The 15,498-nt window shown below is 43.1% G+C and overlaps 1 protein-coding gene across 2 annotated transcripts in view; it reads right to left on the bottom strand.

Annotated features, from left to right (window-relative positions):
• Positions 1–488: 488 nt before the first annotated feature.
• E2F8 (E2F transcription factor 8) overlaps positions 489–15,498 on the bottom strand; it is a 29,371-nt gene continuing 14,361 nt past the window's right edge. For both annotated transcript variants that reach the window (XM_073578328.1, XM_073578327.1), the window contains 10 exons: positions 15,015–15,171; positions 9,635–9,925; positions 6,943–7,104; positions 5,840–5,977; positions 4,917–5,102; positions 4,673–4,754; positions 3,905–4,298; positions 2,723–2,840; positions 2,297–2,586; positions 489–2,145 (listed from right to left, as the gene is read on the bottom strand). In XM_073578328.1, coding sequence (XP_073434429.1) covers positions 1,981–2,145; positions 2,297–2,586; positions 2,723–2,840; positions 3,905–4,298; positions 4,673–4,754; positions 4,917–5,102; positions 5,840–5,977; positions 6,943–7,104; positions 9,635–9,925; positions 15,015–15,171 — 1,983 coding nt within the window. In that variant the 3' untranslated portion in view covers positions 489–1,980. The remainder of the gene's footprint in view (positions 2,146–2,296; positions 2,587–2,722; positions 2,841–3,904; positions 4,299–4,672; positions 4,755–4,916; positions 5,103–5,839; positions 5,978–6,942; positions 7,105–9,634; positions 9,926–15,014; positions 15,172–15,498) is intronic.

Raw genomic sequence — 15,498 nt, 5'->3', positions numbered from 1 at the left:
GGATGAGTTAATACCATACATTGCATTACTTATCCAGACTGGTGATCAGCTCAGTGGTCAGCCTCAGAGCAAATCGATAGAAAGCGAAACTCTTGTCCTAAGTTTTAATAGGATTGTGCTCGCCTTTATTCTCTATCACCCGACACATCACTCCGTCATTTCTGGCAGTCCCAAGAAAAATGAATGAGGCAGCAGTGCACATTCACTTGGAAAGATCCCTTAATCTGGCAATTTGTGGGTGTCTGAGAAATCTGACTTCCAGGATCTAAGAATCACCCATCCCATGGGGGAATAAGCAGCAGCCCTTTATGTAGAAAAGCTTTTACTAAAAATGCCAGACCCCCAGCATCCAGTGCAGTGTAGACCACCACGGTGGCCGTCCGGTTTCACTGGCTCGTGCCGCCATGAAGTTGTAATGTTAGATTCTCTTCCATGGATTGGCTGCAGACACACCGGCGATGACTCCTATTACTGAAGATATCCCACGATTATAATAAAAAATTTATTTTAAGAATACATTACAGAAAAATTCTGAACCCTTTATAAATAATTCCATTCCACTTAGACAGAAACTTTGTACAGATTTTTTTTTTTTCAAGGAATTTTGAACAAAAGAACAAAGTCACAGACCGTGAACCCACAAAGCACAGACCTCACAGTATATCTTTAGTGTGCAAATACCCCCCGCTGTGTAGAGAACCAACATTGGGGGGCATCTCCCAGGGGCCGGGCTGTGCACATTACCAGTCGGCAGATTTAACACCTAAAAATGGGCTAAAAACAAATTTTTAAAATAATAAAAAGTTAATATTTTCATACACGCGATGTCGAGTGTGGTACAAACTGTATAAATAACTGAAATTATTCTACTTTACTTTATTTATTTTTCATTACGCAACCATTGGATGCTGATAGAAGGTTTCTAATATAAAGTACCTATCAAGTCGCTCCTCACTTTCGAGAGAAGTTTCACATTCGTTGTGTTTCCATTATGGTGTCAGTGGCTCCTCAGCAGATGATCAACTGCTACCTTATTAAAGGGGCGTTGTGGCTTCATGGAAAATTAAGTCTAATTGATGCTACTTTGTTAAAGGGGTATTCTGGATTTATTTAAAATTAAGCCTAACCCTGGCATAATGAAAAGCCATATCAATTAAATGATAGGCAATTCCTTGCTCTGTTCCATGTACATTGGGCAGGTGTCATGCACTTCTAGGAAAGGTGGGCAATACCGGCCTCTTGCATCACCGTCAGATATCTGCAGACATGAAGTCACAGGCTCTCATTACTTCCTGATGTGGAAGTGAGAAAAGTCAGAAAGCCCTCTTAATTTATTTTTTGTGTGCTGAGGAGCAACTGTCAAAAGGCAAAATGGCTGAGGATATTACAAGTCTTGATGCATGGAGAGACCATGGTCCCTCTTGTTTGTGCAGCCGCTGAAAAGGCAGAACCAACATGGAAGATGATGGGTGCCCAGTAGGGACCCAATGCTGCACATCTAAAAGGGGCTTTACACATAGCGATATCGCTAAAGCGCCACCGATTTTGTGACGCAGCAGCAATTTTGCTAGCGATATCGCTATGTGTGATACTTACCTCCAACCGGCTCCCCTCTGGTTATCGCTGATCGCGCAAGATCGGCCTGGTCCATTTCTCGTCGGTGGCTTCTTGCTGGCGCCGACAAGCGACGCATGGACGCGGGCGGAGGACGTCATCATCGCCATGTCTGACAGGTAAGTAACGACCGCTGCTGCATCGCTGGTGGGATCTGCCTGTTTGGCAGCTCACTAGCGACCATTTAGTGATGCACCAGCGATCCTGACCGCGTCATATCGTGGTCGGGATCGCTGGTGCAGGTGCATCGCTAAATGTAAAGGGGCCTTAAGGTTTTAACTAGTTTTAATGCAACAGTTTGAGGCTCGGAGACTCTTCAGCTGGACCCTGTGGCCATTGCTAAGATCATCAAACGTATCCTGTCCGTTATTCATCTCCGACGTCAAGCTTCCGCTGCGATACTAGGACCGCTCCCTGAGACGCTTCGGTACAAGTGATCGAATTTACGGGTGAGGACGTCAGACCCCCGGGGGTGCGGAAGAAGCTGTCCTTCAGTGGTTGGGATCCTTTTGGTGTAAGAGGAACACCGGGCTGTTGGAAGAGAAAAAATAGGGCCAAGCCAAATCAAGGGCAAACCATCGTGATGGGAGGGTGTCCAAACCGCTGGGACCCTCCGTCATAAAAGAGTGCACGCAAATAGAGTACAGCTCAGAGCGGATTTCTGGGCTAGGATTGTACATACCTGCTGCAGAGCATAGAACGTGAAGGGCTGCCCGTGATACGGGATAGGGGACAGGTGCTTGAAATTTAACACTTTAGCTGCCTGGAGATCATCAGCGGGCTTCCCGTTTCTCGGAGACATAGTCACAGGCTGAGCGCTGCCACAAGGGGGCGATATCAGGTCTTTGTTCTGCAGGGTGAAGTTGAGTATTCCAGCACTGGGGCTCGGATAGGATGTGACAGGGGTGGAAGCCGATAGCGGAGCCGTCTGACTTACACACGGAGAAAACATTACCTTCAGCGGAAAGACACCTGCAGAAAACGACAGGTTAGAATAGAAGCAGTAAGGACTTGGCCAAGTAACTACAAGTCCCAGCAAGCCATGAGCGATACATGAACATTTTATGTATTTATGAAACTGGTCTATTTCTAGACGAGCCTTTCTCACCTGCAAGAGGAGACGTGAGGATTTTCGGATCAGTAATGGAAGCAGTTTGATCTTTTATGGGTTCATTGCTTAAAGGCGCCAGCTGTACTGGGATCAGGTACCCCGAGTGCACCAACCGCTGCAAGGCAAAGACCAGAATAAACCCAGATATCAGGGGAAAAAATGCAAAGAACACCATAGGGGAGAATTTATGGCAGCCAGCCAAAGCAAAATCCCTATATTTATTAAGTGGGGCCAAAAAAATAAAATCAGAGTGAGTCATAGTGTGTCAGTTATCCGGCGTACATTGGTCAGATGTCTTCAACTTAGATGTTTAAAAAGGGTAAAAAAAAAAGTCACAAGTTTTGCTCAAAAGTGACAAATTTAGTGATTTTTTTTTTTTTTAAGTGTAAAGGTTTACACCACATATCCCCCCCCATCTGACCACCTTGGAAGGGGGCAGCCATTCTGGAGCTATAGACTGTATTCAGGAAGCAGGGCACATTCAGGGGTCACAGCTCAGTCCGTTTCCATCCAAAATTTTTTTTTTTTTACTACTGTATCCAAAAAAGCCACAAGATTTTTATTTTTCAGTTGATATAGCTGTGTAAGGCCTTTCTTTGTATGGGAGGAATTATTTATTTTTATACAAATATCATCTACATATAACAATGTATAGTTTTATTAATTTTTGGAAGGTAACAGGCAATATGGAAGTAAAAAAACATTGTAAATCCGCCACTCTTAATTTTGAGGGTCGTTACCATTACTGGAATATTATACTTTTTTTAAACAATTCTACATAATTATGCAATGCTTTTTTACTCCATATTCCGAAACCTGTAACACTTTTTTTTATTGCTGTGTCAGTTTTTGTCATACTAAGAAGAACCAAAAAAAGTTACACACACACCCTCCCTCTCCTTTTCTAAAAGTTTTTTGAATTTTTGTCAATTTTTTTCGCAGGCAACCCGACTGGTTCATTTAAATGCAATGGCGGCACAGTGTAATAATACGGAAGAGATTAAAGAGGAAAGGATGTGAAACAAAAACACTCGTTCAGGTAGTGCCCTCTTGTGGTGGCAGCTGATACAAAGAATTTTGATATTTTACCTTTATTTTAGGGATTTGGAGGAAATACTAAGAATAACATCTCAAATCAGCAGAGTATTTTTGGATTATTACAAGCGAGTAACTACAAACCTCGGATAGGTCATCGTGAGCAGAACTTTTAAGCCTCTTGGGGCCGTAGTTCTCATGTTCTAAGAACTGCCTGGGACATTTCTCTGGCATAGTTTCATTTTCAGCAGGTCGATCAACCGGTGAGATCTTGCCGTCAGCTTGTAAACCTTTATCTCCTAGAGGGACATCCAATAGGGTCTGACCAGCGCACATGACAGGATGAGCCTGGACATTGGTGTGTGGCGACTGCATGTAGACGGCGTACGGAGAGGGAGAATTGGGGTGAGGTGGGACAAATGGTAAAGCCTGCAGCAGAACTGGGCTGAAAGATTGCTGGCTCTGTGGCTTCATTGCAATCTTGGCGTTCCCGTTAATGATAGCCCTGGGCACTTTGAGTTTCACCTTTTTCATATCCCTGCAAAATAAATCAGATATTATGTAAAACAGGGAAACAGCGCCGCGGTGAGCGCAGGGAAACTGCTATCGGAGGTGGCTGGGCGCCCCATAGAGAAGGCAGAAACTTTATAGCAGTGTCTCTGCCTTACTGATTGCTGAAAGCGCTGCATAGACAGTTAAGCAAGCGATACTAGCGCTTTGCCGGCTACCAGGGAGGTGTGGAGTCCTCATAATGGTCTTTCACATATTTAAAAGGCAAAATGTGTGGAATAAACATGTACAAAAGTTACCTAAAGTCCAAACTTTGATTTTGCAAATGGCTTAAGATAAAGAAGTATTATTACTTCATAACAGGTAGACTTTGTTAAAAGTTCAATGTAACAATTCACCTACTTGGTCTGGTCGAGCTGTTGTTTGCAGATTGCCGCCAGCTGAGCCATCTTACTAGGGACAGATGAGCAGTCGTTGGAATCACCTTTGTATATAAAAAGGCAGAAGATTAAGATTTACCCCCAAATCCATATTTTGGAAATACAGCGGACACGTCACAGAGCCCATGCATGCCCCAGGAGACACAGTGCCAGAGACTCCATCTGCGGTTTCATGATGGCTCCTCTCGCTCTGCCCCATCACTTACCGCTCTTTACCGGACTGCTGGGGGCAGAGTTGATCTTCCTCCGGTCATTTTCGATACTCTTCGCCAGCTTTATAAGGGACTGATGGCGAGTGAAGCTTTGCTTGCCGCGACTGGAAAACAAATTCTTGGCGCAATTCTCTTTGGGAGAACGAAGGTCCACAGCTATGGAAGTTTGCAGCGTGGATTCTACAAAATGAAGTCAAAAGTTCTATTAGACAAGAAGATGAAGAACCCACTAAAAGAAGATGAATGATCACCCACTAGGAGTGACCGCCTTCAGGTGGCACATGCCACGGTGATGCATCCCATGTAATGGCTGGTAAAGGAAACCCATCAGCAGTGCTGCGGATTGCACCCTGCAGTGGATTCCCATAAATTAACTTGGATATTTCAATTTTTATGAATGAATTTGGATTGCATCATGAAACAGCTGAGGGTTTGGTACACTTGTATTCATTCTAGACAATCCCCAAAGCAAACCATAATGGTACATTGCAACAAACCACAGAAACACAGTAAGTGTGCACTGCAATGCACGGATCGGCCACTGGTCTCCTGAACCAAACTACAGCCTCAGGCTTGTATCAGGTGCAGACATTGTAACAAAAGCTCAGCAGTGAGCGGTACTTGGGGTGAATGAGTTTAGCCTTTGGATACAAATCAGATTGTTCCCATCCGCTGACAACAAGCAGCGATTGGAAAAAGGGAGAGGAACTGACACTCTTAAGAATATTGGAAATTTGCAGAACGTCTCAAAACTGATGCACAAGATTATCCGCCAGGCTCTTCCCTCTGTGCTCATATTAGTTTTGCTTCTAGTCTTCCTTTAAGGTTTTTCTTTTATCATATGCAGCCAAAAGTACATCAATACAAGTAGATCTAGTAGATCACAGGACTCAGCAGTCAGGTTACACTCTTCACACCTTGCTGATCTGGTGCCGTTTCTGGGCAGGTCCACTGGAATGCCGGCTTGCGACCCCTCTCTTCGGTTACGTGGACCTTCTTTATAAGGTTCAAGCTGCTCAGCACATTCGCTATATCGTACAAACGTCTTATTTTTGCTATGGAGAAAAAAAAAAAATTCAGGGTTAATTTCACAGCTCGTCCTGATTGAGAATTTCATTATATAGTGATTAGAAATTATTTTAGTCAGATCATCTGATGGATTTGCTATAGTGTATTGATGATGGCAACAGACCGACATTTTATGTCCGGATACATCATATTTACGTTGATACGTTGTAACACAACACAGGAGACAAGCGTGCTGCTGACAGATGAGATCCGAGGGTCCACTAGACGGGATATATTATAGCAAATCCTAATTTGTTGCAGAAACTTCTGAGACTCGGCAATTCATCAGAAATCCAAGCACACGCTGCAGAAATAAAAATTCACACGTACCGAACAGATTTCAGAGGCAGAAACGTCTGCAACAAAATCAGCCACATGTGAGTTTACACTCCTTAATATAGATCTTTAATTTCTGGATATTCCGCATTCATAGACATCAAAAGTCTTCTCAGGTCTCTTCTTTGGTATATGTCGTTTTTTTTTTGTTTTTGCAAAGGGTCTATGGAAGCCAGGAAATTTCCTGGTTCAGATTAGAATGATAGGTAAAGGTACTGTCACACTTAGTGATGTACCAGCGATCCCGACCAGCGATATGACGTGGTCAGGATCGCTGGTACATCGCTAAGTGGTCGCTAGTGAGCTGCCACACAGGCAGATCTCACCAGTGACATCGCTGGGACGGGGGTCGCTACTTACCTGTCAGATGAGGCGATCCTGACATCCTCCCGCACGCATCCACGCTCGTCTCTCCACAGGAAGCTGACGACGAGAAGCGGTCCTGGAGGTTCTCGCGCGATCAGCGATAACCAGCAGGGGAGCCGGTCGTAGGTAAGTATCAGACATAGCGATATCGCTAGCAATATCGCTATAACGTCACAAGTTATAGCGATATTGCTAGCGATATCGCTTAGTGTGACAGGCCCTTAAGAAGCGCATTAGAAAACTTTCTCACTTTTGAATTTGCTTTTATCTAAATCTTCCAGCTGATCTTCTCCAATCAGAATTTTTGCAGCAACGTCCAGGCTGACGATCTGCGGTGTCGACACGAGGAAAAGCATGACGAACCTCTGACTCATCACTCGCAACGACTTCTCCTTCCTGCTGTTCACAGAAGCTGAACGTGAAAAAAAAAAGAAAAATGGTGTTAAAGGGAAGGTGCCGCAATTTTATATAATTTGCAAAAAAAAGTGTAAGTAACAAAACATGTTAAAGCAAATGTTGTACTAACTAGGATTTATGGTTTGTTTGTAATAATGTTTTAATGTAGCCACTGGGCGCTGCCATCTTGATTTGCAGATCTGTGGAGGACTCATACAGTCTGCAAATATGGCCGTCCCTGGACATAGGAGACTGCGGCCGGTTCCCGACCCCACCATGCAGCCTCATTAGCAGAGAACTGGGCACGCCCCTGTGGGCTGCACCATTCACTGCTGTAGGTGTGGCTGGGCGCCATTTTACTGTAGCCCAGTGCTATCTGCTGAGCTCCACGTTGTGCACCGTGCTTCCTGCTCCAGCTCCACTGTCCTCCTGCTCTGTCTCCGCCTCCTCACTCACACACAGCCCCAGTGATCTCCGGTAATCTGACACCTTTGCTTTTATAGTGACAGTGACATATACAGCCCATAATCTAGTGTATATGGGGGGGCAGTTACACCAGTGTGGGCATATCTGTAATACTGTCTCCTGTGATACTGCCTGCTGAGCTGTGTATCTAATCCTCTCCTGTGTGATACTGACTGCTGAACCGTGTACCTAATCCTCTCCTGTGTGATACTGTCTGCTGAGCCGTGTATCTAATTCTCTGCCGTGTGATACTGCTCTCCTGAAATACTCTGTGCTGCTGTCACCCTGCTGGTTTTATGTGTGATCTACATGGTGGTATTGTGTATGATCTATATGGCGGCATTGTGTGTGAAGTATATGGCGGTATTATTTGTGATCTGCTAAAAGGGGACCCATTCTAGGGTGGTTCTGGCTGAGCACCTGCACACGGGTCAGGGGTAATAGGTGCAGTCAGGGGAGGGCTGGTGAGGCAGCTGAAGAGAGGGGTCTCATTTTTTGGGTTACTGTATGGCTACATTTCCCCCCAGCCTGCTTCCCAGCGTCACCCCGGACTGCGCCTGTCGCCTCGCTTTCACACATCGCCAGGACAGAATCTGAGGAGGGGAATGGGGTCTTTGCATGCAAAGTCTGGATCAGAACAGGCCATCAATCAGCAGAAATGTTTCCTGGATTTCTGTGCTGCTGTCTCCCTGCTCCTCACCCACATATCTCCCTCTGTGCCCCCCATAGACCAGCGCACTGCTCTCCTGAAATACTCTGTGCTGCTGTCACCCTGCTCCCAGAATCCTTGCTGCCTGCCATCCTCGGTGACCGAAGACCCCATTCCTCTCCTCAGATCCTGTACTGGCGATGTATGAAAGCGAGGAGACAGGGGCCTGATGTATGGTGGAAGGAGCAGGGTGACAGCAGCACAGAGTATTTCAGGAGAGCAGTGTGCTGGTCTGTGGGGGGCACCCTGTTCGGTGCCAGGGATTGTACATAGAGCGCTGTGTTTTATACACATGGATGGACCGTCTGCTTGTCTGCTCCACAGAAATCCAGGAAACATTTCTGCTGATTGATGGCCTGTTCTGATCCAGACTTTACATGAAAAGACAGTCAGTATAACTTTGCAGGCCCCATCAAAATGGCTGCTCACTGTGTTCCTAAATGTCATCCTCTCTTTTCCCTTAGCAAGCACCCAGTAGGGGAGGAGAGGAGTGACACCACCCCCATGTCAGCAGATTCCACCCAGTGTCCATTTTAGGGCATGATCATATATCAAAATCAAACATCATGGACACTGTACGCCCATAATTACTGCAGGACAGTAATGTGAGCTAGTTGTACACTAGGTTTTTGTGCCAAACTTCAGTAGCTGCTCCCCCTAGTGTTAACAAGTGGAAATGCCAAACTTTTTAAAATTATTTTTCATATTTTACAAAATTAAAAACAAATGATAATATTTAAGAAAATGTAAACATTAATTCTTTACATTTTTTCAATTGCTGAAAATTTTTTTTTGGGATGGCACCTTCCCTTTAAAGGAACTTCCTCAAGAACTAAAGTTATCCCCTACCCATAGGATAAGGGATAATGATTGCTGGGGGTCCACAGAGCCCTGGTCTGAATGCAGTGGAGGGGGAACATACGCACCTCATCACCTCCTCACCATTCATTGACTACGAAACTTAATCATGGTATATTGAAAAGTTCGGAAACTTTCCAAAAAGACTTTGCGCTTCAATTAAACAACCATTTTAAAGATGGCTACTTGTTGTCAGTGAATGGAAACATTGTAAAGACTTTAGACTTTATCTCAGAGAAGTCTAAACTGACTTAGAAATTGGGAGGTATAGAAGTATAAGGTCAGGAGGGAGACACGGTCACTACTCATATTAAAAAATATTCCCATTCAGCGACAACCAGGCAATAAAAAAAAAACTACAACCTTTAGATGTTATTTACACTTTACAACATTATTTGTAAGCCAAAATCAGGAGCGGAACAATCAGAGGAAAAATACTGACCAAATACTGACCGTGTCCTACAGAGGCGGCTCTGACAGCTGCAGCACCGGAAGGATTTAGATCTGCACTCACCGGCTCTGAACTCCAGCCCTGGCAGCTCCACGAAGCTGACCTCTGCCTGTTTCATCAGTGACTTTGGGATCGCTGTGTCGTCCGCTGCATCCGCCTCTTCCTGCTCTCGTTTTTTCAGGTGCAGGATCTGTTCTGCGTATTTGTTCTCTTCACCAACTCGTCTCAACAGGCCGAAGGTCTGCTGGAGGTTTTTGCGCCCGTGCCAGATGTATTTGTTCTTGGCGAGGCGGCTGACCATGTGCAGGCTCTCTAGTACATTGACAATGTCGTATATCCGCCTACGCTCCACACCTAGGAAAAAGAAGTCAGTGACATCCATATTTCGAGGGATTAAACAAGGCATCATCTATACAAAGGATCAGTGATAACTTGTTGATCAGTGGTGGTCTGATAGGAATAAAAGCGCCCTACAACGATTCGGCAGTGCACACACTCAACCGCCGCTGCATTTATTCTCTATGGGGCTGCTGTAAAAAGCAACAAATGGAGCGCCCCCCCCCCCAAAAAAAAAAAAAAAGCGTGCTGTCAATCCCAATGGTCACCGACTGGAAAATGAACGAAGAAAGATCTGAACAGAATTGTAAATAAAACGTATATTAATACATAACTAGCATATTCTAAGTTTACTAATGGACAATTACTGCATGTCAATTAGGAAATCGGACTCATCGGCAGAAGAGTGACTGGGACACAAGCGCCACCTAGTGCTCCTATTGCTAATTGCTTCCAATCAGAAGTGAGAAATTCCTCACTCACTGGGGGGCTCCCTCAGCAAACACTGAGGTCAATATTCCCTCTGATGAGCTCATGCTCCTCTGCTAATGGAACATACACTGTAAAGGTAATAGGATACAATGGCCCAACATAGTATATACAAGTAAAGCCACAATCCGGACATCTGCATAGAATACAAAGCAGCATTTCTCAATTTCTCCTTTACTGCACAGACATCATATTTCGGCAGGATACATCACTTATTTTATATCTCTGGAGTTTTACCTATAATTTGGTTCTATTAAATCTATTAAATCATATGACATCACAATTTCCCACAATATTGCAATGTCTTTTAAACCAGCAAGGACAATTTGTTAATTTTTTTGCATTTTTACGTTTTTATTTTTCTAATGCATATTCCAAGAGTAAATCTTTTTTTTTTTCTGTCAACAGAGCCACACGAGGACTTGAGTTTTGCAAGACAAGTTTTAATTTTGAGTGACTCCATTAATTTTACCATACAATGGACTGAAGAACAAGGCAACAAAATGCTAAAAAAATGCCAAGTGCTGTGAAATTATTTTTACTTATTTATTTTTACAGTGTTGATTATGCATTAAAAAAATCACCAGAATTCTTCAGGTCAGGACGATTGTGGCGATTCCAAACTTGCACTTTTTGTTTTTACTAATTTATTAGTTTCATAGCTTTTATAAAGTTTGTGAAAACAAAAATACAAAAAAAGTTATGGTTCTCTAAAAATAGAAATGCAAACACACACATACATACACCGTATATACTTGCGTATAAGCTGAGATTTTCAACCCATTTTTTGGGGGCTGAAAATCCCCCTCTCGGCTTATACGCGAGTCATATAGACAGGGGGTAGGTGGGGGAGTGGAGGTGTCACAGATCATACTTGCCCCCCCGGCGCGTCTCTGGAGCCCCCCTGCTTGTTCCACGGTCTCCTTTCCTTCCTACAGCAGTCACATGGTACCACTCATTAAAGTCATGAATATGCGCATATTTATGACTTTAATGAGGTACCACGTGACCGTTGAAGGAAGAGAGACCGTGGGAGAACGGGGCTGCAGAGACGCGCCAGGGGGGAGGTAAGTATAGCGATATTCACCTGTCCCAGTTCCAACGCTGCTCGCCGCTGTCTGCCCGCCGGGTCTCTCTGTCAGTGACGTTCAGGCAGCAGAGGGCGTGATGACGTATTCAGTGCGCGCCCTCTGCCTGAACAGTCACTGACAGAGGGATCCGGCGGGCAGACAGCAGCGAGCAGCATTGGAACTGGGACAGGTGAATATCTCAGTTGCCAGGTCCTGAGCCAGCGGCGACAACTGTCCGCTGGTGTCTCCATCTGCTCAGCACACCGGCACCTGGCCCCCAGGGACAAGAGGAGAGTGTTTGTTTGTTTTTTTTTTTTAATACCTGCAGTAGCGGCAGCAGCAATATATGGGGGCATAATCTATGGGGGCATATTCAATGGAGCATCTTATGGGGGCATATTATATGGAGCATCTTATGGGGGCATATTATATGGAGCATCTTATGGGGGCAGCATATGGGGCATAAGCTATGGAACGTCTTATGGGGCCATAACCTTTATGGAACAGCATATGGGGCATATTATTCTATGGAGAATCTTATGGGGCCATTATTAACCTTTGTGCAGCATTATATGGGGTGTATTTTGTATGGAGCATCTTATGGTGCCCATCAAGAACTGTATGGAGCATCATATGGGGCTCCTGATTCAATATGGATATTTAAAAACATTTAGCCTACTGATGTCTGAATTAATTTTACTTTTATTGGTATCCATTTTTATTTACGAAATTTACCAGTAGCTGTTGAATTTCCCAACCCTAGGCTTAGACACGAGTCAATAACTTTTCCCAGTTTTTTGTGGCAAAATTAAGGGGGTCGGCTTATATACAGGTCAGCTCACACACAAGTATATACGGTGTGTGTGTGTGTGTATATATATATATATATATATATATATATATATATATATATATATATATATATATATATATATATATAGTTTTTTCCAGTTATTTAGGACATTTTTATCCCCTTATTTTGCCACTTTCAGGGGGAAATGAGCACCATCAGAGAAACAAATTATGGAGCAGGAAAGGAAGGGGTTAAAAAAAAAATGAACATGGAAGGAGATTTTCTGCTCTCTAATTCAATCATGACGTTTCGGCTTTGGAGCGTCGGTCTTCGAGTATAAATCCCACATGTCAGTAAAAATCTATAAAGGAATTTATTGTGGATTTGCAACAAAATCCAATATATTACATGCAGATTTCACATCGCAAAGGGTGTCATCCACTGAAAATCTGTAGAATGGGAAAAAAAAAAAAATCTGCATCTAATGCCAATTTCTGTATGGCAATGTCCTGTCACCATTGTGGATAATATTACAAAATCTATTACGTAACAGTGTAGATCTGATACACACATGGTCAAAATTGTTGATAGCCCTCGTTTAAGGACAGAAAATCCAACAATGGTCACAGAAATTACTTGAATCTGACAAAAGTAATAAGTTAAAAATCTATGAAAATGAACAAATGAAAGTCAGACGTTGCTTTTCAGCCATGCTACCACAGAATTTTGAAAAAAATAACACTCATGTAATAGGCCTGGACAGAAATGATGGTACCCTTAAATTTAATATTTTGTTGCACAACCTTTTGAGGCAATCACTGCAATCAAACGATTCCTGTAACTGTCAATGAGACTTCTGCTCCTCTCAACAGGTATTTTGTCCCACTCCTCAAGAGCAAACTGCTCCAGTCATCTCGTGTGTGAAGGTTGCCTTTTCCACACGGCATGTTTCAGCTCTTTCCAAAGATGCTCAATAGGATTTAGGTCAGGGCTCATAGAAGGCCACTTCAGAATAGTCCAAAGTTTTCATCTTAGCCATTGTTGGGCGTTTTTACCTGTGTGGGTCATTATCCTGTTGCAAGACCCAAGACCTACAACTGAGACCAAGCTTTCTGACACTAGGCAGCACATTTCTCTCTAGAATCCCTTGATAGTCTTGAGATTTCATTGTACCCTGCACAGATTCTAAACACCCTGTGGCAGATGCAGCAAAGCAGCCCCAGAACATAACAGAGCCTCCTCCATGTTTCACAGTAGGGACAGTGTTCTTAATATGCTTCATTTTCCGTCTGTGAACATAGAGCTGATGTACCTTGCCGAAAAGTTCCATTTTTGTCTCATCTATCCATAGGACATTCTCCCAGAAGCTTTGTGACTTGTCAACATGTAGTTTGGCAAGTTTCAGTCTGGCTTTTTTTATTATTTTTTTTTCCAACAATGGTGTCCTCCTTGGTCGTCTCCCTTGAAGTCCACTTTGGCTCATACAGCGATGGATGGTGCGATCTGGCACTGATGTTCCTTCAGCTTGAAGTTCACCTTTAATCTGTTTAGAAGTTTTTCTGGGCTCTTTTGTTACCATTCGCATTATCCGTCTCTTTGATTTGTCATCAATTTTCCTCCTGCGGTCACGTCCAGGGAGCTTACATTTCTGAATAATATGTGCAACTGTAGGAACATCAAGCTGCTTGGAGATGGTCTTATAACTTTTACTTTTAACATGTTTGTCTATAATTTTCTTTCTAATCTCATGAGACAACTCTTTCCTTCGCTTCCTCTGGTCCATGTTGAGTGTGATACACACCATGTCACCACACACAGCACAGTGAGTATCTGTAGCCCTCTATACAGGCCACTCACTGTTTCCAAGATTGTAGACACCTGTGATGATTAGTGTCAATATAATACACTATAGGAACAGAAAAGTGCAAATGGGGTCTTATATATTTTTTAATATTAACCCGGATAAGAAATCCACTCACCTGTTATAGGAGAGATCAGGCACATAAGATTAGTAGTCAGCTGCTGCACGTCCAATGGTCAAACAAGTGACCACTAATATATCAATTCTTATGGAACTTATTTTTGGACTTCCATGCGCTGCTTGACAAAATACAGGATTCCAATTATGATAGAAAATTAATCATTTATTCCCAACGCGTTTCGATGTTTGTCATCCCCTGAGGAAGAAGTAGTTCTTACTTCGAAACGCGTTGGGAATACATGATTAATCTTCCATCATAATTGGAATCCTGTATTTTGTCAAGCAGCGCATGGAAGTCCAAAAATAAGTTCCATAAGAAGTGATAATTAGTGGACACACCACGATTTAACATGTCCCTTTCGTCACATTTTCAGGGGTATCATCATTTCTGTCCAGGACTATTTCATGAGTTATTTTTTTAAAAAATTCTGTGGAAGCATGGCTGAAAAGCAATGTCTGACTTTTATTTGTTCATTGTCATAGAATTTTGATTATTACTTTTGTCAGATTCAAGTTGTTTCTGCCACCATTGTGGGTTTTCGGTCAGTAAACAAGGGGTACCAACAATTTTGACCACGTGTGTATGTGAAGCCGAGGTTACACATGTAGCAGTTTTTAATGCCAATGATCTGATACAATGAGCTCAGACTTTTAACGAGCTGTTTACTGTAGTTTTTGAAATATTAGAGAATGTGAAAGATACAATGGAATCGGTTGCCATTAGCAACAGAACTTTATGTAGATACATTTATAATACAAAAGAGTAAAACTCACTTAATTCTCCTGCAACCTCATCCAAGCAGATACTGTTAATCATCGCTGGATTCGGGTAATCTGGGAACCGGTTTAGAAATTTATGGCACAACAACCCTAGACTTTTCTCCTTGCGGCTTGGCATCGTTTTCTCAAGCTCGTCACCTGAAAACGGTTCCTAAAATGTAAAAAAAAAAAAAAAAAAAAAAAAAAAAAAAAAATAGATAAAGAATATTAACATAATATAGATTAGTAGAAAATTCAAAAGCTTTTTTTTTTAAACAAACATCTCACATCCTCTGATCTCCATGTGGAAATGATCCTGGGAATGAGGCACAAGCGCGATGTATGCTGATGGGGCAATCTACAAGAGTCTCATTAGCGAGGATGTGACTGTTGTCTCAAGTCCTGCAGCAAGTGGCTGAGAAGGTGGCAACCGAGTGGCACAGGTGGTCTCTCCATGGGGGGCTAATGACTAATTGGATCTTACAGCTGGGTAAGCTAC

The sequence above is a fragment of the Dendrobates tinctorius genome, unplaced genomic scaffold, assembly GCF_039654945.1.
Source record: "Dendrobates tinctorius isolate UK_male_01 unplaced genomic scaffold, ASM3965494v1 ptg000059l, whole genome shotgun sequence".
Lineage (NCBI taxonomy): Eukaryota > Metazoa > Chordata > Amphibia > Anura > Dendrobatidae > Dendrobates > Dendrobates tinctorius.
The sequence above is the reverse complement of the archived record's forward strand: the minus strand, read 5'-3'. Positions and strand labels throughout refer to the sequence as shown.